This window comes from Pantherophis guttatus, chromosome 1 (assembly GCF_059756535.1).
Source record: "Pantherophis guttatus breed Tessera chromosome 1, ASM5975653v1, whole genome shotgun sequence".
Lineage (NCBI taxonomy): Eukaryota > Metazoa > Chordata > Lepidosauria > Squamata > Colubridae > Pantherophis > Pantherophis guttatus.
Window position 1 is genome coordinate 184,700,233 of NC_142063.1, and position 25,030 is coordinate 184,725,262.

General features: G+C 39.8%; 1 protein-coding gene across 23 annotated transcripts in view; it reads right to left on the bottom strand.

The window, feature by feature from the left end:
* Positions 1 to 25,030, bottom strand: part of COL6A3 (collagen type VI alpha 3 chain) — a 151,456-nt gene that overhangs the window by 10,652 nt on the left and 115,774 nt on the right. For 18 of the 23 annotated variants that reach the window (XM_087885859.1, XM_087885845.1, XM_087885855.1 and 15 more), the window contains 8 exons: positions 22,957 to 23,053; positions 21,517 to 22,212; positions 19,863 to 19,956; positions 17,130 to 17,182; positions 11,162 to 11,428; positions 10,330 to 10,440; positions 5,850 to 6,020; positions 5,685 to 5,735 (listed from right to left, as the gene is read on the bottom strand). In XM_087885859.1, coding sequence (XP_087741985.1) covers positions 5,685 to 5,735; positions 5,850 to 6,020; positions 10,330 to 10,440; positions 11,162 to 11,428; positions 17,130 to 17,182; positions 19,863 to 19,956; positions 21,517 to 22,212; positions 22,957 to 23,053 — 1,540 coding nt within the window. The remainder of the gene's footprint in view (positions 1 to 5,684; positions 5,736 to 5,849; positions 6,021 to 10,329; positions 10,441 to 11,161; positions 11,429 to 17,129; positions 17,183 to 19,862; positions 19,957 to 21,516; positions 22,213 to 22,956; positions 23,054 to 25,030) is intronic. The other 5 variants (XM_087885810.1, XM_087885787.1, XM_087885777.1 and 2 more) reach the window with 4 other exon arrangements.

Here is a 25,030-nt window from a genome sequence, read left to right on the forward strand (position 1 = left end):
AGTTCCAGATCCTGGGAACTCTATGGACAAATCATGTTTTGCATTTAGAATAATGTACTTAGAATAACAGATTTGGAAGGGACCTTGTAGGTTATCTAGTCCAACCCCTGCTCAAGCAGGAGCCCCTATACCATTTCTGACAGATGGCTGTCCAGTCTCTTCTTGAAAGCTTCCAGTGATGAAATGTCCACAACTTCTGAAGGCAAGCTGTTCCATTGATTGATTGTTCTCACTGTCAGAAAAAAATCTCCTTATTTCTAGGTTGAATCCCTCCTTGATCTGTTTCTATCCATTATTCCTTATCTGGCCTTCAGGTGCTTTGAAAAATAGGTTGACCCACTCTTCTCTGTGACAGCCCTTCAAACACTGGAACACTGCTATCATGTCACCCCTGGTCCTTGTTTTCATTTAAATAAAGATACCGAATTCCAGCAACCGTTTTTCACATATTTTTCAGCCTCCAGTTCCCTAATCATCTTTGTTGCTCTTCTCTGCACTCTTTCTAGAGTCTCAACATCTTTTTTATAATGTGGTGATCAAAACTGGATGCAGTATTCTATGTGTGGCCTTACTAAGGCTTTATACAGTGATATTACCTCACTTGATTTTGATTGAATCCCTCTGTTAATGCAATTTAGGACTGCATTGGTTTTTTTGGCTGCTGCCACACACTGCTGGCTCATATTTAATTGATTGTCAAGATCCCTCTCAGAGTTACTGCTATTAAGCTTGGTTTTTCAACCTGTGTCGGGCATACGACAATCCATAGTTTCTCCAAAATCATTCAAGTGATCTCACTGATCTTTTCCTCCTCATACTTCCTCAAACTCCCCAAATATAGGGTTTTTTTTTCAAGTTCTTCATTCATTTGCATGAGATGCACTAAATGTGTGTTTCTGCTTGTTTCAATTTTAAGAAAAGCTTCAATGGGGCAAGTGGTTTTTATTGTTTCTAGGACCATTTTTTTTTTTTGCTTTGCTTTGTTTTTAATTTATATGCCGTCCTTCTCCGGAGACTCAGGGAGGCTTAGAATGCGTTAAGCAATAGCCTTCATACTTTTGTATATTTATACAAAGTCAGCTTATTGCCCCCACAATCTGGGTCCTCATTTTACCTACCTTTGAAAGGATGGAAGGCTGAGTCAACCTTGAGCCTGGTGGGATTTGAACTTGCAGTAATTGCAAGCAGCCGATGTTAATAACAGTGCATTAGTCCACTGTGCTACCAAGGCCAATTGATTGGTTGTCTCTGATACTTAGTAACCATCTTCAGGTCCAGAATTAGGAAAAAAAAATATTTTATTTCATTTTTTGTCATGCCCACTTCAGTAATTTATATTACTACTAAAAAAAGTGGTTGCTTTAACTATTCTGATCCTTGGGATAACTGAAATGTTATTATTTTTCATGAATTTCTCAAAGTTTCCATTCACCTTAAGTTCTCTTGTTCTCCAATTCACTTTTCAGCTTCTTATTTTACTTTTTTTTACTATAGAAAACAAAAGTAAATCTATCCATTTCCTTCACTTTTTTGTTGTAAACAATGAATTACCTAAGTATACTTTTATCTTCTTAATATTTAGCATTTAAACATTTCCATGTTCATCTTATCTTTTTAATGGTCTCTTCTAAATCTTGGTTACATTGATAATCTGTGCTAGCTCAGTAGTATTGACCCTGATATGTAAGAGTTCCAGGATTTCAAGCTGGAATTTTTCCTAGCCCCATTTGCTGATGATGACAATTGAACTTGCAGTGGCCTTCCACCTATAGGACATGTGCTCAGAAAAAAATGCAGAGATATTATTCAGGTTTTACATCAGAGATGGCAATGATGTTAGATACTCTGATTTGAAGTTGTTAGTACAGAATACCAAGATTAGATTTTGCTACCTAGCTATTATGCTATTTCATCCCTTGACTAGCATTATGCCATGGCAGGAAGATCTACAGGATCAGACAGGTAAATATGGATGAGTGGAAAGATGGGGAGATTGGTATTCCTAGAGCCACTATTTAGGAATAAAAAATGATGGAGAATTAAATGATGTCTGTGGAATTCTGAATCACATCCCATTCCTAGATAATTCCTGTCCTAAAGAGCATTAACCTAATGTCACAGTAAACATTGGCAATTTTCAGATGCTTAGAAGAAAGCATAAGCAAAAGAGAATAACATTACTATATCATCATATCTATTGGTAACAATCCAAGAAGCAATGGATAACCAAGAGAAGAAAGCAGCTGTTGTATATTTTATATTTAGTAGATAACTAAGAAGGGTTATAAAGCAATACATATGTATCTTGGCATTAGTTTCTCTAAATTCTGATTGCTTGATTATTGTGAGTGGTTTAATATTTGTGAAGTCCTATCCCTGCACCTCCCACCTCCACCCTCAGTCCTAAGATATTTTCAAGAAAACATAAATAGGCTTCTCTTATTGGTTAGGCATATAGAACTTCAGCACCAGCCACCAGAGATTATGTAACTTTGGGAATGGCCTGCATTTTTGGATATTCCTAAAAAAATTCATCTGAAGCCTAATCCATTCACACAAAACTTCTTGAACATTTGACTTATTTTATGTCATTTGCTTCAATTTATGTCATTGTGTCAATTTACAACAATTGTGAATGATTTAAGTATGGAAATGCTATAGATGTGAATGAATTAAGTATGGAAATGCTATAGATTATAACAATAATGTACATTCATATTTGATGTACATTCAGATATTGTAGATATTCCTCTTGTCCATTAAATCAAGGTTTTAACTTAATGCTATACAAGAAATAAAACCTTTTCTGCCATCTTAATTGTTAATAGTGTTAATAGTGGTGTTATGATGGTATTAATGTTATTAATGTTATTAATGTAATAATGGTATTAATGTTAATAGTGGTTTCCCCAAGGCAGTGTTTTAGGTCCAACACTCTTCATACTTTACATAAATGACCTTTGCAATCATATTAAAAGCAACTCTGTTCTCTTCGCTGATGATGTTGAACTATTCAACCACTGACAATGCAACTACCCTTCAAAAAGACCTTGACTATGTGTCAGATTGGTCTAACAAGTGGCAACTTCAAATCTCAACCAACAAATACTCTGTCCTGCACATTGGCAAAAAAAAATATCAAAACATCAAATACAAATTAGATGGACATAACCTTGTAGATGACCCTCACTCTGTCAAGGACCTTGGAGTACTCATTTCTAAAGATCTAAGTGCCTGAGCCCACTGTAACATCATTGCCAAAAAGGCATTAAGAGTTTTTAACTTAATCTTGCATAGCTTCTTCTCTGGTAATGTTGTACTACTAACTAGAACATACGAAATATTTGCTAGACCAATTCTCGAATACAGCTCATCTGTCTGGAACCCACACTGCATATCAGACATAAATAAATCGAGAGAGTCCAGAGATATTTTACGAGAAGAGTCCTCCATTCCTCTACCCGCAATAAAATACCTTATGCCACCAGACTCCAAATTTTGGGCTTAGACAACTTAGAACTACACCGACTTCAGTCTGACCTAAGCATAGTACATAAAATTATCTGCCACAATGTCCTACCTGTCAATGACTACTTCAGCTTCAACCAGAACAATACACGAACAAATAATAGATACAAACTCAAGGTAAACCACTCCAAACTCGATTGCAGAAAATATGACTTCAGTAACAGAATGGTCAATGCCTGGAATGCACTACGTGACTCTGTAGCTTCTTCTCCAAATCCCCAAAACTTTAACCTTAAACTGTCTATTGTTGACCTCATCCCATTCCTAAGAGGTCTGTAAGGGGCATACATAAGTGCACCAGTGTGTCTACCATCCCTGTCCTAATATTCCTTTTTACTTACTCTTTTCATGTATTCAAATTATGTTTATACTTTTACCTGTTATTTTATATATGCTTGACAAAATAAATAAAAATAAAATAAATAAATAAATCTAATCAACTGCATCTACCTATCGGTTCTATCTACCATCTTCACATGGTCTTATAGCAAAATGCTCCTAATGGGGAGATGGAAGCTATTCTTCTGGAAACATGAAAAATGAAATAATCTTCATATTACGACCATTTTATTTCTTCTTTGTCAATATCCAAAAGGCAGTGCTTGGAAATGTCCCAGGTTTGCTTTGAAGATTAGCATAAAGAGAGCACTGACCAGCAGTAGAAGAATATAGCAATAGCACTTATACTTATATACCGCTTTACAGTGCTTTACAGCTCTCTCTAAGCAGTTTACAGAGTCAGCATATTGCCCCCAACAATTTGGGTCCTCATTTTACCCATCTTGGAAGGATGGAAGGCTGAGTCAACCTTGAGCCTGGTGAGATTTGAACTGTCAAATTGCAGGCAGCGGCAGGCAGCCAAAGTAACTGCAGTACTGCACTCTATCGACTATGCCACCGTGGCTCATGCAGGTACAGTGACTTGGACATTCTCCACAAGTTCTAGAAACCCATCTAAATATGCAGCTTGGATGTAAAATCCAAAGATATGTTGTCTTCTAGTCCCCTATGCCATAGATTTCTAAAATTGTTTATCTATGAGAATTTCTAAATAGAGGGCTTCAAAGAACTTGTAACTGAAGGTTTTGATAACCAGCTGACTGATAATGCAGGCTCACAAACCAGCAGTGAAGTCAAATGTTCTGATGTATAAAGTTTGGTCTTAGGATTCAATGTGGGAAGTTGCCTTACATTTAACCAGATCATTAACCGATCCAGCTCCGTATTCTCTAAACTGGCTATCCAAGTTTTTTTTAAATTTCAGTTCCAGAATCATTTCATTCTATTCTTAGCTGCTTTTATTTTTTTTAGAGTCAAAGATTATTAGTTCTCCCATTCAGATTTTCCTACTAAAACCAACTAGAATGTGAGGATGCCCCCCCCAAAAAAAACCCCTTTACAGGATCTGCTTCCTAAATTTCTTTAAAGAGCTTTCCCTTTGACCCAAATCCTGACTTCTTTAGAGATGTTACTCTAGGAAGAAAGTATTTGGGTTTGTAAAACTGCTAGCATCAGGTTCTCAATGTAGGACAGGATGGAGAAAATCATTTTAAGTGAGTGTTTTGACTGAATTGTAAGGAATGGCTACACTATCTATGAAAAAAGGGAATATCTCTTCTAAGTCCATAAGTAGACAATAAAAAGTACTGAAAGAAGTTTCAATCAAAAAACAAAACAAAAAGGGAGTTCAACAAGCTCCTATTAACTAGGGTAACTGTATTTGGTCTGCAAAAAAAAAAAAAAAATCCCTGTCTCCTTGCTACAACCTTGTGGTCATCTGGATTTTTGTACCCCAGATGCAGGCACTATTTCCTGCCACAAAGATAAAGCTACATTATGAAGTTCTTCCACAATGGAATCTGAAACTTGTCTACCATTCTTGAGGAAGTACTTTTTGTACTGAGACTGCCCTCTCCATATGGGAAATAAATAAATTGTAGCTCCATTCTATAATATTTTTACACCGACACTGGCGTTTCTTTTTAGATATTAAGGTTGCATGCAAACAGAGACAGAAAATATGGGGTGATTATTGTGGAAAAGCAACATGAAGGCACACTGTATGGTTATCTTTGGCCAACAGCCATGACAAGCATCCAAGACACAGTTTTAGGACAAATGGTCAGAAGTACAATCCTCTTCATTTCTGTCTTTACCTGACAAATGACTTTTCTCAAGGACAGGAAGCTGCATGTCTTTCTCATCTGCTGTAGAGAAAAAGTGTGTGGAATTTGTGTTTAAACTATTTTTCCCCTCTGCTTGGAAATTTTGTTTGACAATATTGAAAGTACAAAATGGGTTAATCCTATTTGGGTACTTACATGGCTTCAAACATCTGCTAATGCAGTCAGCTTCTGTCTCAAATCTATTGGCATTACCGCTACACCCACCATACCAAATCTGGGTGCAGATCTTGTTTTTGTAGTCAAAGAACCACTTAACCTGATACTCCTTGCACTGCGTGCCCATGTCAAGGTCCAGTAAGCAAGGATCTGTTAAATTTGAATTTCAACATGTGCAAAGGTTAAATGATCCTGAAAATATTAAAAGCTTCGAAAAAGGCACAAGATGCCAACCAAAAAAACCAAACATTTTCAACAAACGAAAAGGAAGTAGAATACAAACGTTCACTAATGATTTTTACAGAAACTATATGGAAAATAATAACCTTGCACTGCTAATAAAATCACAGATATGCCAGGCAGCCAGTGCATGAGTGTAAATATTATATTGGCTCATGTCTTACACAGATGGGCTGTAAAAGTGCTACATTTCTGAATGCCTCTGTTAAGTCATTAGCCAAATCAAGTTCACAGTAGCAGTCAGAAATATAAAAAGCAGAGTGGGGAAAATGCAAAAAGGATATAGTCGCAAATCTCACAATCCACTGGAACTGGTTTCCTGAAATTACACTGTTCTTATTTTATCACCAATGGGCCAATCCTCCCCTCAGTATAATCCTCCCCTTCTTACAAGACCTGTACCTTCTTAGATGTAGAAGGTGAATTTCAGCACATCTTTTCCTGTGGAGCCTTTATTCTACTTCCTGTCCACTTATTTGGATTTGTTGGCCTTCAACAGTACTGTGGGCCAGTACTGTACTGACGTCAGCATTCGCTATACTGCTCAACTGAGGGTGAAATGGCCACCTAGAGGGGGCATGTCCGTGAACTCAGAGCTTGCGAGGAAGTTGACCATTAAGCTATACTGTGAAATTGTCCACTGTTGCCTGGTTCTGGAAGTGCTTTCTGTGGCACTATCACACTTTTAAAGTACTTGCCAGAAGAAGGAAATTGAATTTACAATCCTAGAGTCTTATGAGTTGGCAAGAGCTGAGACTCCCAGGCTCTTCTCAATACAAAAAGCAGAGTAGCCGTTGTTTGGAGGATTTAGATTGGATAGGATTATTTGAATAAGACCTTAATTGTATTAGAATTTAACAATGGTGTGACCTAAATCTAAGCTCAGAGGAAAAAAGAGACTTAAAAATAATAATAATAACATAGAATAATTAATTAAGGTTTAATATACTGTATACAAAACAGCTCTTTCAATGAAGTTTGTCATAGGATTTTTAAAATCATTTTATTCACCTTACAGATAGTCCTTGACTTACTGTATAATCACAAGTGAGCCCAAAATCTCTGTAGCTAAGTAAGTGAATTTTAAATGAATTTTGGCCCATTTTACCTCCCTTTTGCCGCAGTTTTAAGCAAATCACTGCAGTTGTTAAATGGACCATGCAGTCATTAAGTGAATCTGGCTTCCACCCATTAACTTTGCTTATTGGAAGCTGGCTGGGAAGGTTACAAATGGTGATCACATAATCCTGGGACAGTGCAACTGCCATAAATACATGCCAGTTGCCAAGTGCCTGAATTTTGATCATATGGCTATGGGGATGCTACAACAGTCGTAAGTGTGAAAAAGATCATGTCACTTTTTTCAGGGCCATCGTAACTTCAAACGGTCACTAAACAAATGGTTGTAAATCAAGGACTACCTGTACTTGAAACGTTTGAATCCTTTACTTTATATTTTGCTTTCTACATCTACACTGAAGTTTATTCCTTCCTCTTGGCTGCATAATAAAACATTATCATGTCTCAAAAACACAGGCTATTCAGTGAAGCAGTCCTCATAGCCACTTGGAAGAGTACACATGAGCACACAGACACACACAAGCATACAGTTTCCTATTGTCTCAACCCAAAATCATGTCATGGCATCTTCAGAAACAATATGACTACAGGGGATTTTCTCACACTAGGAATGTTTATAGATGAATACAAGTCCGAAAGAAAAGGGTTATCATTATTACATGAAATTTACGTGGCTCACTTGCAAAAGAATAGTTGAAAAGAAGTTAAACTAGACAAGGACAAGAGACTTTGAAGAACCAGTTCAGTGCTGCAACAACTGTGTCATAAAGGCTGAAAATTGGTAACAGAAAAATAAGTGCAGTTATACACATTAAAAAGACAAGAATAATGGAATTAGACAAACAAAGATGAAAATGATTAAAGAAATTAATCTGTAATGCAAATATGCAAAATCTGCCATGTCTGGGGAAAAGATATCTCCACCAATTTCCAACTAAAGCTGTGCAAAGCTCAACGTTTTCAAAGTTGTCTTTCAGAATTTATCTCTTATAAGAATTTAGTTTTCTACATTTTTCTATGATTAACTTCATAAAAGGGAATAGCATATTCAAAACAGCATTGCTTGGTAGCCTGAATGAAGATATATATCTAGTACCTTTCATCAAACTTTCAGTTATCAATTTTAATGAAAGGAAATCCTAGTATTTTTTTTTATATGGTCTTACAGAAGTTTGCACACTTCAAAAAATGTGAGTTTACCACGATCATGAACATTATTAGAAATGTCTGGCATGGCAGTTCAGTCCAGAATTCATAATATGCAACAGAAAAAAACCAGTAGATTGTGGGAAGCTAAAACAAAGCAAAATAAAATACTTGTCTGAATTTGAAATTTGAAAGAATTATGTGGCTCATAACTTTCCTATTAATGGACAATGCACAAGGAAGTTCAAATACTGTTAGCACTAAAGATAACATCAGATTTTGAAAAATAACAAATCCAATATCAATTCAATCCATTTTAGTTTTGTAAAATTATATAATCTACCATAGTTTTTAAAAATCTTATGAGCAGGCAAATCAGAGTGGCAGCAAAATAAAAACTGATTTTAACAGAGGTTTCATTAAAATTATGACAATTTCATACACTTGTCATATTATAAAATTATTATAACAAAAAAATTAACACAATAATACATTCAGAACAAATGTGAATTATCTACATATTGTTAATAACTGAGTTTAGCACAGTGATTTGTTAATGGTTTGTTACAAAAATAAACAATTACTTGAGCTAAGACAAATTGCAAAGAAATGAGCACAGGATTTTATAGTGACACAACTCAGACTTTTCCAATGAGCCATAAGAAAATATATTTTCCATTACCCCCAGAAACATTTTATGCTAGGATGACTGGTGGTCTATTAGGGCTGGCAGGGCTTTGAAAATAATTCAAAAATGAACCTTTGATACATGAACACAGCACCTGACTGCAACTCTTTAAAACAGATGTCTGTCACACTGCTGTCCTATGCAACTACCAATTGACATACAGTAGCATAAGGTAAGACATGGCTACTTTGAAAGAACTGCAGATACGGGTACATTCATACCAATATGCATTTTGAAGCATTCTGAAGCATTTTTTTGGAATGAAACCAAAGTGCTATGCAGTTGTAGGATATGAAGCTAAGTCATTGTCTGCCGAAGGAGTGAATGAGCCAACATTTGCCCTCCAAAATGCGAATGGATAGTACTACTAGAACAGTAGTGATAGGCCTTCTTTTGGGAAGAAGATCATTAAGACAGTAGAGCAAGTCTCCCTAACTGTAATCACTGAAGAAATGCAATCCATTCCTAGGATTTTTTTATTTACAAGTTTCCTAAAGCTTTAAACCTTGCAATGCTGAAGAATGTCTTACTATTACTAATGTCAAAGGATCTGTGAACAGTGAAATTGTGGGCATTTTTCCCAAAAGACTATTGTAGAGTTGTGCAAAACCAGGTATTCTTCCTTTTCACACATCTTCATACAATGTGAAAAGCTTACATACAAACATACATACATACATATATACATACATACTAGGAACCAATGCATCTCACTACAGAAGAGATGCACAATATGGTACATTTCATTTGAGCATCCTCTTAGCTCTTTTGGAATTTTCAAAATCACCCTGTATTAGAATCCAGCTTTAATTTCTACAATCCTGTCATGCTTTACTGAGAATCAACAATAATAGTACTACTTGCTGGCTCTAGCTAATGGAAACTCTGGTATAAAGCATGGGGTAACTGGGGTTCATGGTCATGAATCTACTTGCCACTTACTTTGGGATAAAAAGCTCCCTGGCATCTTATGTTTACCCTTTAGTTTACATATTTTACAAAAATCAACCAGTATCCTTTGTTTCGGGTAGCATATCATGTTGGTGCCACTTTAGATGTTTTGTCTAGAACATAGTTTAATCCAGGAGTTCCCAACCCATTGGCACAGGTCCGCAGCATGCCAGAAACCTGTCTACGCAAACAGCCCCATCCGCGGCAGCATGCGAAACCACGCCCCTCGGGTCTGCAGAAAAACCTCTCTCCGAAGAACTGGTCCCTGGTGCCCAAACGTTTGGGGACTTCTGGTTTAATCCATCCAAACTTTCATTTCCCACACCTCTGACATCTTTAATAGCTTGGACTTACCTTTTTCAGGGACTTCCAAAGGTTCAGTGTTCACCATTACATTGGTTGCTGCTGCTGCTGCTGCTGCTGCTGCTGTTCCTGCTGAAGGGATCTTGGCTGCTGGCATGCTCTCTGTAGAAAGCAAGCCAAGCAATTGTGAGGGTGGGCTCAGGAGGACTCAAATTACAGCAATAAACTTTTTTACAGACTGATTGAGACATTTCACACAACACTTCTTCAGCTTTGTATGTAATGATACATAAAGAACAAGAAAGCTATCATGTGTTTTAATATTACAATTTTAGCAAGCACAGTGCCTAGGAATGAATTAAAATCATGGAAATATTATAATAATATAGAGATGTATATTTTGAATATTATGTAACACCTGACTATATCCAGTAATCCAGTTATGATTACTTATTACAAGCTCCCTTTTTAAGAGGCATTTTGAGCAAACTTGCCTGAAGTATAAAATGGTTCTTAACAAAGGCGGTACTCAAATCAGGCACTTCATTTAGAAATACATTTCTCACTAGAAATTATGCTTCAGCAGTGTAAAAATGCAGGAAAAGGGCATTATTCCTTCTGAGTAGACACTTGGAAGTCGCAGATCAATATTAATCAAATTGTTACAATATTATCTTTTTCTCCTACTGTAAAAAATCTGTATCAAATGAATACCTCACTATAGCATATAGTGCTGCTTAAAAATGTGACCCAAATACATAGTATTAATTAGGCTATGTGTTGTTACTATTAGGACAATGTACTGGATTGCTTCTTCATATGTCCAAAAACCAAATAGATAGAAAAAACAATGCACTTAATTCAAATAACCAAGATAACTTACTTGTATTAAATGTTCCCCTATAAGTAGCTTTGGCCTGGGCATTATGGTAACCTGTGATAGCAACATGATACTTTTGTCCACTCTGAAGACCTCCAATGACTCTTTCATTGCTAGTTAAATTAAGCTTCACAATTAAGGAGTGGTCATGTGCTGAGGTGACTGTAATGTGATAGACATAGACTTTCTGAGGCTCAGGAATCGTCCAATGTAGCTTAGCACTATTTTCAGTGATATCAGTTATCTGGACTTCTCCATTATGTTTAATCACTGTTGAAGAAAAGAAAAAACTAATAAAAGAACAAAATTAATAGATGCAGGATTTTAAGGATGTTCTGGATAAGACTTATATAAAAAAAGATAACATTCATAAAAACTTAGCTGCTCCTAGAGTAAGTAACATAAAAATCCCTCAACAGGGAAGGTGGAAAAAATCTCTATAATAAGCTAAAAATATTCCAAAGTGCTGGAACCAGAGGTGGGTTTCAGCATGTTCTGACCAGTTCTGGAGAACCAGTAGCAGAAATTTTGAATAGTTTGGAGAACCGGTAGTAAAAATTCTGACTGGCCCCGCCCCCATCTATTCTCTGCCTCCCAAGTCCCAGCTGATCGGGAGGAAATAGGGATTTTGCAGTAACCTTCCCCTGGATAGGGGAGGAAATGGAGATTTTACAGCATCCTTCCCCTGCCATACCCATGAAGCCATGCCTATCAAGCCATGCTATGCCCACCAAGCCATGCCCAAAGAACCAGTAGTAAAAAAATTTGAAACCCACCACTGGCTAGAACTTTTAATTGTATGTGGAACTATGTACTATTTGCAATCTAAAAAAGACTGCAAACATGTTATGTATATAGGTTTTGGCGGGAAGTTTGAATTAACTAGCCATCACCTGATTGGCTGACCACCACAGCTGCAAGGTATATAAGGGGAGCTGTTTCCCCAGGTCAGTCGCTGGGTTCTCACCCTACAATAAAGAGCTGTTGTCACTCACTGCCTGGCTTGCTGTGTCCTCATTCATCCAACTTAACATTGGCGACGAAGGTGGGATTTTGAGGCCAGAAGCCACGGATAGAGCTGAAGCCACAAGCCGACAAGAGAGCTGCAAACCCGAATCCAGCCAGGCGAACGAGCGGAGTACCTGGAGAATCTACCGACGATGTCTGCCTACGTACAGCCAGTGCCTTTCAACCCAACAGAAGAGAAGTGGGGATCCTACATATCCCGCTTCGAATGCTTCCTGGTGGCCAGCGATCTACAGGGGCTGCCCGACGTGTGGAAGAAAGCCCTGTTCCTGAGCCATTGTGGCCCCAAGGTGTTCGACATGGCCAAAGCCCTGTCGGAACCGAACTCGGTCCACATCATCTTGTGGCAAACGCTCCAGATGCTGCTGAAGGACCACTACGCCCCAACGCCATTGAAATACGTCCAGCGGTACGAGTTCCGGCAACACATTCAGAAGGAGGGGGAATCGATCAGCGAGTACATCGCTGCCCTGTGCAAGGCTGCAAACCAGTGCGAGTACCGAGACTTAGATGAGATGCTCCTAGAGCAACTAATCTGCGGAGTGAGAGATATTCGCTTGCAGAGGAGGTTGCTCGCAAAGACGAATCTAACGTTACATATCACACTAGATGAGGCAAGGGCTCAAGAATCCTCTACCAAAGCAGCCAAGAGACTACAGGGGACGACACAGGTCAGAACTGCACAGAGGTCAGCACTGGTTCATCAAGAGACCGTAGGCACTGAGAGCGAGGAGGAGTCGGATGAAGAGGTCTGCAGAACAGAACAGGACCGGCAGGACCAGCGAGGTCACCGAGACGCCTGTGCCAGCTGTGGGAGACCCCATCCGCGCCAGACCTGCAAGTTCCGAGACACCATTTGCCGAAAATGCGATTGGAAGGGTCACATTGCTAGAGTCTGTAGATCCAAGCAGACTCCCAATTAAAGCCGCGGAGCAGCGCTAGCCAATCAGAGACGGCGCAGCGGAAGAAGACCAATCAGAAGGGTGGCTACAGGAACGGCGCAAAATCCGAGGACCTTGAAGCCTGCACCATTCGAATCGGCCAGACCTGCATTTCCCCCGGGGAGAAGATCTATACGACGATTGAAATCGAGGGGCAAGAGTGCGTAATGGAGATCGACACCGGATCCCCAATAACCATCATGTCCTGGGACAAGCTATGGAAGGCTGTCCCCAGCATCCAGAAATGGCACCTACGGCACCAACAGCTCGGACTGCGCGATTACCAAGGGAACCGCATCCCCGTGGAAGGAATCAGCGAGTTCCAGGTGGAGTACGGGGAATTCCGGGAGAAGCTTCCCCTCACCGTGGTCAGCGGAAAGCTCCCAAGCCTCCTGGGCATGGACTGGTTCAGGGCCCTGGGAATGGGATTCACCGGAGTCCGCAACATGTGAGGCACCCTGTGGGACGACCTGATGCAGGAGTTCCAGGACGTGTTCGACGAGCGACTTGGCAAGTATGTGGGGACCCCTATTTCGTTCAACCTTGACCCCAATATTGCCCCCATCCGATTGAAGCCCAGGAGGGTACCATTTGCCCTAAAGCCAAAGATCGATGTGGAACTGGACAAATTGATTAAGCAAGGGGTGCTAGTGCCAGTCGATCATGCCCAGTGGGAGACCCCAATAGTGACCCGCGTTAAACCTGATGGGTCAGTGCGCATCTGCGTGGATTATAAGTGTATGATCAATAAGGCTCTCCAGCAGAGCGCTTACCCGGTTCCGATCGTACATCATCTGCTGCATTCCCTAGACCCCGGCAAGATCTTTGCAAAACTCGATCTTGCGCAGGCGTGCCAGCAGTTGCCTGTAGATGGTGCAACTGCAGAAGCACAGACTATAGTTACGCACAGAGGTGCCTTCAAGTGTACCAGACTCCAATTCGGAGTCAGCATAGCTCCCGGACTGTTTCAGAGCACCATGGAGCGGCTGTTACAGGGGATCCCCGGGGTGGTCCCGTATTTTGACGATGTGCTCATCACCGCAGAAGACGAACAACAGCTAGGGGAGAGACTTAGACAAGTTCTAGGGAAGTTCAGAAGTGCCGGACTCAGGGTCAAATGCAACAAGTGCATGATCGCAGTCCCTTCTGTGGAATTCTTGGGGTATCGGGTAGACGGAACTGGCATACACCCCACCAAGAGCAAGATTAGGGCGATCCAAGAGGTCCCCACCCCCAAAGACAAGACGGAACTACAAGCGTTCCTGGGACTGTTGAACTTCTATGCCATTTTTCTAAAGGACAAGCAACAGTAGCGGAGCCCCTGCACAGACTGTTGGCTAAGAAGTCCACATGGGTTTGAAGGAAAACTGAGGCTATCGTATTTGCAGCCGTAAAGAAACTCCTGTCGGCAAAGAGTTTTCTAATCCAGTACAACTCTACGCTTCCCCTTGTTCTAGTCTGTGACGTGTCCCCATTCAGCGTGGGGGCCGTCCTGAGTCATAGACTACCGAACAGTCTAGAGGCACCCATCGCCTACTACTCCCAGACTCTGTCAAGCGCCGAAAGGAACTACAGTCAACTTGACAAGGAGGCCCTGGCAGCCGTCTCAGGAGTCAAGAAGTTCCACTAATACTTGTTCGGCAGAGACTTCGACCTCATCACAGACCATCGCCCCCTTCTGGGTCTCATAGCAGGGGACTGACCCACCCCAGCAGCCCTGTCTCCCAGGATGACACGCTGGGCCATCTTCCTGGCAGCATACTCCTATCGCCTGGTGCATCGGCCAAGGGTGAGTATGGGCAATGCCGATGCCCTCAACCATTGCCCATTACCGGACAGAAGACCCCACACCCGGAATCCCAGTCCTGCTGATTGATGTCTTGGACTCGGGACCCATCACTTCCGCAGAGGTGGCGAGGGCTTCAACCAAAGACCACGTGATTAGGAAAGTCACGAGTTGGGTCATGAGGGGGTGGCCGGAAAAGACTGAGGGCAGGGAATTCAAACACTTCGCTAACAAAAGAAGCGAGCTGGCAATGCAAGGGGGTTGTCTATTGTGGGGCGATCGGGTCGTTATTCCCTTGTGCCTAAGGGAAAAAGTCTTAAATCTGTTACATGAGGGGCATCCCGGGATCGTGAGGATGAAGGGGTTGGCTAGGAGTTACGTCTGGTGGCCTCTAGTGGACAAAGACATCACTGAGTGGGTAGGGAAGTGTCAGCCCTGCCAAGAGTCTAGGTCAGACCCCCCTACAGCACCGGTAAGGGAACGGGAATGGCCTCAGGGTCCCTGGTCTAGGATCCATATAGATTTTGCTGGCCCATTCCATGGGCAGGTATTCATGGTCATCGTAGACGCCTTCTCAAAGTGGCTGGAAATTAGACTTATGAAAGCCACTACCGCCGACGCAGTAATTAGGGAGCTAAGGCAGTTGTTCGCCAGCCATGGCCTACTGGACACCTTAGTTTCAGACAACGGGCCCCAGTTCACGGCCACGCAGTTTGAGGGGTACTTAGCGGAGTTGGGGATCAGGCACATACTCTCCGCTCCATTTCATCCGACTAGCAATGGTTTGCCTGAGAGATTTGTGAGAATGGCGAAGGAAGCCATCTCACGCTTAGGCCCTGGGGACTGGCAGGAAAGAATAGACAAATTCTTAACGGCCCAACACGCCACACCATGCACCTCCACAGGCTGAAGCCTGGCGGAACTGCTAATGGGGAGGAAGCTCCGAGGAGTCCTGGACAGGCTACACCCCAGCTATTCCCCTGACAACTTCAGCGGGACAGATAGGAAGCTTAGAGAGTTCACAATAGGTATTTGCAAGAAATTACGGGAACGGGCCCCTCTGGGAAACTGGGACAATTACGGAGGTAACCGGGCCCAAGTCTTATAGGGTAGACATGGGAGATGGGAGGATTTGGCGCCGGCACATCGACCAGTTACGGAAGCGTTTAACTGCCAACACAGATGACACCTTTGATGAACCGCTCCCTAACTACCAACAGAACTCCAGAGCTAACTCAAGCCCGAGTCAAACGGAGGACTTAGCTGTCGGCACCAAGATCCAGCACCGCCCCATCGCGGAAGATCGACCAGCCAAAGAAGTCGCGGCCCACAATGAATTCTCGGAGGTTCCATTGGCGGAGCGGGGAGAAACAGGGAGTTCCTCCAACCCGCTGGACGCCACACCTCCAACTGAACTGCGCTGATCAACTAGGGTGCGGACGTGCCCTGGTCACCTGCAGGACTATGTATGCTAATGTCCACCCCAAGTGACTTCTGGGAGGGGAGGAGTGTTATGTATATAGGTTTTGGCGGGAAATTTGAATTAACTAGCCATCACCTGATTGGCTGACCACCACAGCTGCAAGGTATATAAGGGGAGCTGTTTCCCCAGGTCAGTCGCTGGGTTCTCACCCTACAATAAAGAGCTGTTGTCACTCACTGCATGGCTTGCTGTATCCTCATTCACCCAACTTAACAAAACATTTCCAGGGCCCAGTTGATAGGCAGTCTAACATACACTTATTTTGTAAATCTTTTACTTAAGATCTGCCTGCTAATAAGCATAGAAAATGAACAGATCACATTTTGTGCTCAAAAACACAAAAAGAGTCTGTAATTAAATGCATTAAATACAAGCTACATTTAAAATCATACACGAACAAACCCACAATATCTTTTTATGTTGTTTTAATGGGAAAAAGGCCTCCTGAAACTGCAACCACTGAAAAGAGTTTCTGAGGAAACCTCAACTTTTTCCACTTCCAGCTGTTTTCCTTTGTAAAAAATATTGTCCATTCCTGCTTCTTGCAGCTTTTCCAATTATTATTTTAAAATATAATCTGTAGGATTTATTTTCATACATACGTCTTTTACTGAAGCAAAGATATAATATTTGAAGTTAAACATACTAATCTTTTGTAAACAAAACAGCAAATAGCAAATTATTGCAAAATAAAATATTTAGATTTGTTTTGCAATGGCAGGAAGATGTACTTACCTTCCGATTTTTCTGTTACAGCAGGTGTGACAGTAACATTATTTGGAATAGTTCTGTTTGAAGAAGCAGAAATAGTTACAGGTATGCATATTGTAAATAATCAAGACACATTTAAGTCTTTGTTTCAAAATCTGCATCTGCACTCCTTTGCACTAGTTTGGTAGAGTTATTTAGGACAGCAGCTTTTTTAAAATTTAATGTTCCTTTCCAAACAAATTTTTTTACAGTTTTCAGCAAATTTATTGCACCGCTTTATCGAAGGATAGTAATTTTATTAGGATGCCCCTAGTATTAATATCCATTCTTGAAAAATAAATTTGGTTAGAAAAGTATATGGGATTTTCTAGACTGGGGCATTTCCTAGTATAGGTGTGTATGAATATTTTCTAGTATATTTTCTAATATATGAATACATATTCAAGTCAGAAAGAACAAGTGATCATCTTAAAGATACTGTACTTCCAACAGTTAGTGAAGTGATTGTTCTGATTAAAAGCTATCTGTGATAGTTTCCCAAACAGACATGTAAGAAGGGTCTTCTGTTGATCCAGTTGACCACCAGAGGAGAAATTCTAAAGCTGAAGTAATCAGGACTGGAAAAGAAGCTTTTTCTTGTTGAGTTAAAGAGCTCTCCAGTCATCCTGCAAACTATACTGCTGCTGCATCTCATGTCCCTTTAGTCTATTCTGACCAATACTAAATAGGATTGTTCTCATCACACCTGTGCAGCAGAGGTGGGTTCTACTTACCTTTACTACTGGTTCACAGCAGTTCGTTTCTGCGCAGCAGCATGCGCAGAAGCGTTTTAATGACATCAGGGTCGGTGGGCAGAGCCTCCCACCAGTTTTACTACCAGTTCTATAGAACCGGTATGAACTGGGGGAAACCCACCTATGATCCTATGATCCATTCTGCCTTATCCAAGATGAATAATTTGGGGGGGGGGTGTTAGGGGAAAAAAATCAGCATCACAAAGGTTGCCAAATTTACAAGCATTGGTTATGTTTAGGAATTTACCATCCTTCTTTTTTCTTCCTTTACATAGACAAGAGATGGGGAGAGAGGCAAGCTTACATCAGCTTATAAGGAAGAATAAGAACTCTCATGTACTATTAGTCACCAAACTTAATCTTTGAAAGAATGCTCACAGAACATAATAGTTTTTATACAACTTGCAGCCATCACTGAATACTATTGGCCTGAAAGGAAAAACAATGCTTTAAATCCAGGACAACTAAATATAATTAAAGACAATTTAAGAGTTAGAGACGAGACAAGGACAGGGTCAAGTGAGGATACTGCTTTCTACCCATACTCTTCTGTCTATATAACAATGACTGCATCTCAAACAACACATCTATTAAACTACTGAAGTTTGCAGATGACACAACAGTGATCGGTCTCATTTGAGACAATGATGAATCCACATACAGATGGGAGGTTGAACAACTAGCTTCGTGGTGCGACCAGAACAATCTGGAACTGAACACACTCAAAACCGTAGAAATGGTGGTAAACTTTAGGAGAAACCCTCCCATACTACCACCTCTTACAATACTAGACAACACAGTATCAACAATAGAGACCTTCACATTTCTAGGTTCTACCATATCGCAAGACCTAAAATGGACACCTAACATCAAAAATGTCATCCAAAAAGCACAACAAAGAATGTTCTTTTTGCGTCAACTCAGAAAGCTCAAACTGCCCAAGAAGCTGCCGATCCAGTTCTACAGAGGAATTATTGAGTCTGTCATCTGCACTTCTATAACTGTCTGTCTGCAACCCAACAAGACAGACACAGACTTCAGAGAATAATTAGAACTGCAGAAAAAACAATTACTAACAACTTGCCTTCCATTGAGGACCTGTATACTGCACGAGTCAAAAAGAGCTGTGAAAATATTTACAGACCCCTTGCATCCTGGACATAAACTGTTTCAACTACTACCCTCAAAATGACGCTATAGAGCACTGCATACCAGAACAACTAGACACAAGAACAGTTTTTTCCTGAACACCATCACTCTGCTAAACAATTCCCTCAACACTGTCAAACTATTTACTAAGTCTGTACTACTATTAATCTTGTCATTGTTCCTATCACCCATCTCCTCCCACTATGACTGTATGACTGTAACCTTGTTGCTGGTATCCTTACAATTTATATTGACTGTTTCCTAATATGATTTGATTGCTTATTTATACCCTATGACTATCATTAAGTGTTGTACCTTACGATTCTTGACAAATGTATTTTCTTTTCTTTTATGTACACTGAGAGCATATGCACCAAGACAAATTCCTTGTGTGTCCAATCACATTTGGCCAAAAAAGAATTCTATTCTATTCTATTCTATTCTATTCTATTCTATTCTATTCTATTCTATTCTATTCTATTCTATTCTATTCTATTCTATTCTATTCTATTCTATTCTGTTCTATTCTATTCAACAGGTTTATATTGCTCTAAACCCATATTTATTGCCCCTTCAATCCCCAGGCATAATAATAATAATTTAATACTTTATTAAATTTGTATGCCACTCAATTAACAATGATTGGGTAGCTGACAAGAATCAAGAAAAGAAATTACAATACAATCAATAAAATAGAAAAAATAGAGATAACATGACAAGCATAATGAATGAGGGGACTCATTCTCCCATACATAATTTGGAATCTGGAGGAAAATTTACTTTCTGACAATGAAACTGAACTGTAAAGACTTACAGTTGTTTTTGGCCAAATTTTTTGATTGACTGGTCACCCTGGAACAAATCACATTTTTTCCTGATATCTGGAGATAAGTAAAAGGTATTTTCACCTAAAACATAAGGAAGAATTTTTGCATAAATATTTTCTCATTTTCCAAACATATTATAGGAATTTAAAACATGTCTTTATTTAAACTTTCTAACACAGGGGTGTCAAACTCGCAGCATCACATTTTTGTCATGTGACATATCACAACTTTTTTCCCCTTCGCTAAAATGGGGGTGGGAGGGGCCAGCGGGTGACGCATCCAGCCCATTAGCTACAAGTTTGATACCTCTGTTCTAATATTTATTTAGATTTAGTAATATTCTGTCAGCACAGGCAATCAGGCCTACATCTGTAGAGTTCAAGTTTGCTGCTTTACTATATTCTGCCTATTATACAGGAATTTCCCATCCTCAGTCTGGGAACAAATAGATACAGTTCTGTGGAGCTTAAGGGCCGGGGTGGGGGTGGGGGTGGCGTAGTTCTGGATCTGTTGCAGCCACATAAGAACTTGAGGTTAATTCAGCACTTGAGGCTTCCCCCCACCCCCATCCCTGCTTCTTGGCTGGGTGTTTCCCAATGTCTTCTCTATTATTACTATAGAGATATACAGTAATCTATGATCTATCTATGATAGATCATGTGATCTATCACATGAGCTCTCTTTTGGCATCAATCTAGCAAATAAAGTGCTGTTTTTTGTTCTGATTTTTCAAATTATACCCGTTATATGTCTGGATAGACAGCTGCATTTTTCTTACTATTTTTAAATGTAGCTTGTTAATAATTTTTAAAGCAAAAAAAGAAGAGAGAGAGAGAGATTGAGCAAGCATGGGACTTTTCTTTAGGTAGAATTAAAGGGTTTGCTATTTGTTTAAATAGGAAACAGGACACTTTATACAAAAACACTGATACATTTTCTTTCAAGTTTAATATCTATAACAGAGGAACTAGAAATTAAGAGGCATCTAAAATGCATTTACTCAGAAGGATTAATGATTCCAAGTTTAACAGTAATTATTTTAATCAAAACAAAATTCAGGAATCCTTTCAGAGAAATCCATCTGATCCTGCAATTCTAGGATCAAAGCATCCAATTTGGCTGGCAAACTTTTTATTTAAATATGACTAATTCGATCTATGTAATCCTTTTAATTCAATCCAAACCTGCCATGTTCAGGCTCTGCTGTTTTGCTTGGGGCTCACAGAGGAACACACAGCTATGGGGCTGCTTATTGCCCTGAAGCCCCGCCCCCATCTTTTAATCCATTTTAAACATTGAATGTTAACTATCTTTGCCTCTTTTTAAACTTTAAATATAGTTTCTATGGTTTAATATTTTGTATTCCACCCAGACTCCCTCTGTGAGGGAACTGAATAGTTTCTAAGTTGGTTGGATGGATGGATGGATGGAAGGATGGGCAGGCAGCAGCCAGGCAGGCAGACACTGACTGAGGTACTCAGTCAAATATATGGTTTTAGATTTATTTTGCAACATTATTCTTTGACTGTACACTCTTGCATCCTAAACTATAAAAGGAAGTTTCCCCTCCCAGGTTCAGGTTCTCTTCTGTCTAACCCTTCTAACTCCCTATTTTTACTGACATATTAAGCATCTACTTACTGTTGATGAAGGATGGCAAGAGGCTTCCAAAACGTAGCAATGGTTCTTCATGAAGTTCTGATGCCTTATCAGCATATTTGAAGAAGACATCATTAGGCTCACTTGCCAAGCTGTAGATACTTGGAATATTAATATTCCTACCAATGCCAATAATGACCAAAAAATATCCCTTACATTTAGCTTCTACAATAACTTTCTGAAGGTGTTCAAGTTCTTCCTTTTCAATGCTTCCTGTCATAATCAAAACAATGACTTTATGATCTCTGGGATTTGGTGCACTCTCAAAAATATGCCTCATTGTATAGTCTACTGCAGTTGCCACAGCCCGTGTTCCATATAGTTGTGACATTTGGTTCTGAATGAAATCTGTTAATTTGTCCCTTGGGCCATAATCTGTGAGTGACAATTCAACTTTGACAGGAGATATGCTTGAGTTTGACTGAAACTCAAAGGGAGCATGTTGGACAATGGCAACCCTGGCATGATGTTGAGATACCTTGGGATCAAAACTAGTTTCCAGTTGGTTTACAATATATGAAATGTAGCTCTTAATTTCTTTGAACTGCATTTGAGTGGTACTCTCAGAGCTATCCAGGATGAATGCTATATCAATGTCAACATCTGTAGGAGCTGCCCGTCTGTCTCTGCCAAAGCTACCCGTCTGGATACCACAGCTGGGATCAGGATCACATACATCTAGACAAATAAATATATGATTGTTACATAATTAATATTTGCAGTGCCTTTTTTTGTCCTTCAGTTGTATACAGTATACAAATCTTCAATTGTGCCAAAAAACCAAAGCATCTACCAAAAACCAAAGCATCATTGTTAGTAGCTTCCAATTACGCATTTAAAAATGCTTTATTTAGGGATTTGTTTAGAATGATTCTAAAAATCCTTGACTGGCCCATAAAATTTTCCACTACAATGGGAAATATTGCACGTGGTAACTGAATGACTGCATTATGAGCAGATTGTAGTATTGCTTTAATAAGACTAATTATAGATTTAAATTTCATCTGGGTTTCATCACTACCAAAGCAACACCAGTAGTGAATGATCATGAGAACAGAAATGTAAAAACAAAATGCCCCTTGAACAGCACTATTAGTAACAAAAGAAGCATTAGTCAAAAAACAAATACAATTGTTCACAAGATGCTTGAAGCCTGCTCAGATTGAACTGCTGGTTCCAGAATGGTTTCTGACCATGATCTCATAAAGCATTCTGATCTAGTCCAAAGTTGAAAAGAAGGCAGGTCCATCCATGGTCCTGCAACACAGCCCTTACATGGCAGAGCTTACAACAAACAAAAAAACCCTCTCAAATTTCCTTGGTTCCCTCTAATTTGTCAAAAACCTTCAAGCAGACTGGTTACAAATTGATTTTGTCATAGTACACAAATATCTCAAGTAAAAAAAATGTCATATATTTTACCTAGACAAATATGGCATGTGAACACTCTCCTAATAGTTGCAGCCAGTTGACCAGTGCCACCAGTAAATGCTAAAGCCTGTCCACCAGTGTTGTTTATCTAAAAACAAGAAGAGAAACATGCAGTCAATGGAATTCTGGGAACAGTTTATTAAATTGTCCAGGGTCTAAAATATATCAAGAAAGGGGTTAGCTTTTCTTAATTCCACTTGAACATAGATACAGATCTCAATACATTTCTGTAAATTGTTCTGTATATTTATCTTTTAGATTCTGCATCATTAAGAGAATTCAACATGAAAGTGCAGTTAGCCATAAGGTCCAATTCAGACTTTATGCAACGAACAGTTTGTCCGTTCATTATCTCCTACTTTACCTCCAGAACATCTGGTGGTAGGACTCACAACATGTGGGCCTAAACTTGAAAATGAAATCTCAACTGCAGCTTCTTGGCTTATCCACCACCCATATTAACTTATTTACAGAAATATGATGTGAAAGACTGATATACTTAGCCACAAAACTCATGAAGTGGCTTTGAATTAAGTATAAACCAGTGGTGAAATCTGAACCAGTTTGCCACCGGTTCGCTGGCTGCGCATGTGCGGTGTGCGCCAAGTGTGGGCTGTGTATGCCTGCGCAGTGCACAGCAAACACACGCTGCGAGTGCGCATGCACAATATGCGCCAAAAGGAGGCTTGTGAATGTAAGTAGAACAGCGAGGGGGGGATCAACTGTGCCGCGCAATTTAGATTCCCTAGAAAGTAGGATTTCCTGCTTTCTAGCGATTTTAAATTGCGCAGCACAGCCGGTCATCAGAAATACCAGTCCGGAGGAAACAGTCACTTTTTTTTATTACCAGTTTGCCCAAACTGGTAGTTTTTATCACTACTGGTTCGCCCGAACTAGTGCTAACCAGTAGCATTTCACCACTGGTACAAACCCAACTAGTTTCTAAATCTATTGTGATCATAAAATGGAGAAGGAATTATTATATTGTTATCTTGAGCTCTAGAAGAGACAGGAGAAAATGTGAGAGGGAGGGAGGGAGGGATGTCAACAATGACATCTTAAAATGAATGCACGAATTCTCAAATCCAATTAATGTGACTGCACTATGAAATGAACAAACTGCGTAGGATAATTTTAACTGGGATACCATCCATCTCTGTGAAAGAGTGCTTATCTTGATGCTATTCAAATTAGGAAGCTATTTCAGCAAATTACTGTTCTATGCAGATTTCCCGCCATTGTCTGAGAAATTTCCTTTTAATCCTTTTAAGGATACTTTCAAAAATAAAAGTATTCTAACAACGAAGTTTTTGTTTGTTTTAATTAATCTGAGTGTAAGGCCATCTTTTTCAAAACAATGACATAATAATTGCTATCTCCTTGGTCTCTTCTTTCATTCACAGTATATACTGATTTGACAGCTTCAGCTGGTAAAGAAGCAGCCATACACTATTAATGGACTTTATGGCTTATATCCAAAGAACTGTTTAAATGATCAGAAGCCAGATGCTCCTGCTTGGATAGACAGTCATTTCTGTCAACTTCCCCATCCTCAGGGTAATGCCCACAACCACATGATATGCTTTTTCTTAATCTTTAGGACTGTTTTTTTAATATTACAAATAGATACAGGAGGAAGAAGTAAGTTCCACTGAATACATAGAATATCAAGTATACAGTAGATCTCTGGAGTCAAATTATTATTTTGAATTTAGGAAACTAACTAAAAAAAACAGAAAGTTGCCACAGTAATTGGCAGCCCCCCCCACTCCTTTCTAAAGACGGACAATTTCCTGTTGTGGATGGTTTTAAGGGATGGTATGGATGTCCACAGCATATGATTTAAAAAAAATTCAAAATGATGGTCACAGTGTAGAGCTTCAATTGTACAACTATGGCTGTCATCTTGATTTTTTTTATTTTACCGTGCTCGGAGAACACCTGTGAGGGAAGTTTTGTAGGCATTTCTTGGGCAAAAAGAACTATATGCAAAAGCATCCACATTGTCTGCTGCTTTTAAGACTTTGCCTAGCTACTGCTGATAAACCACAAAACTTTCAGGCTG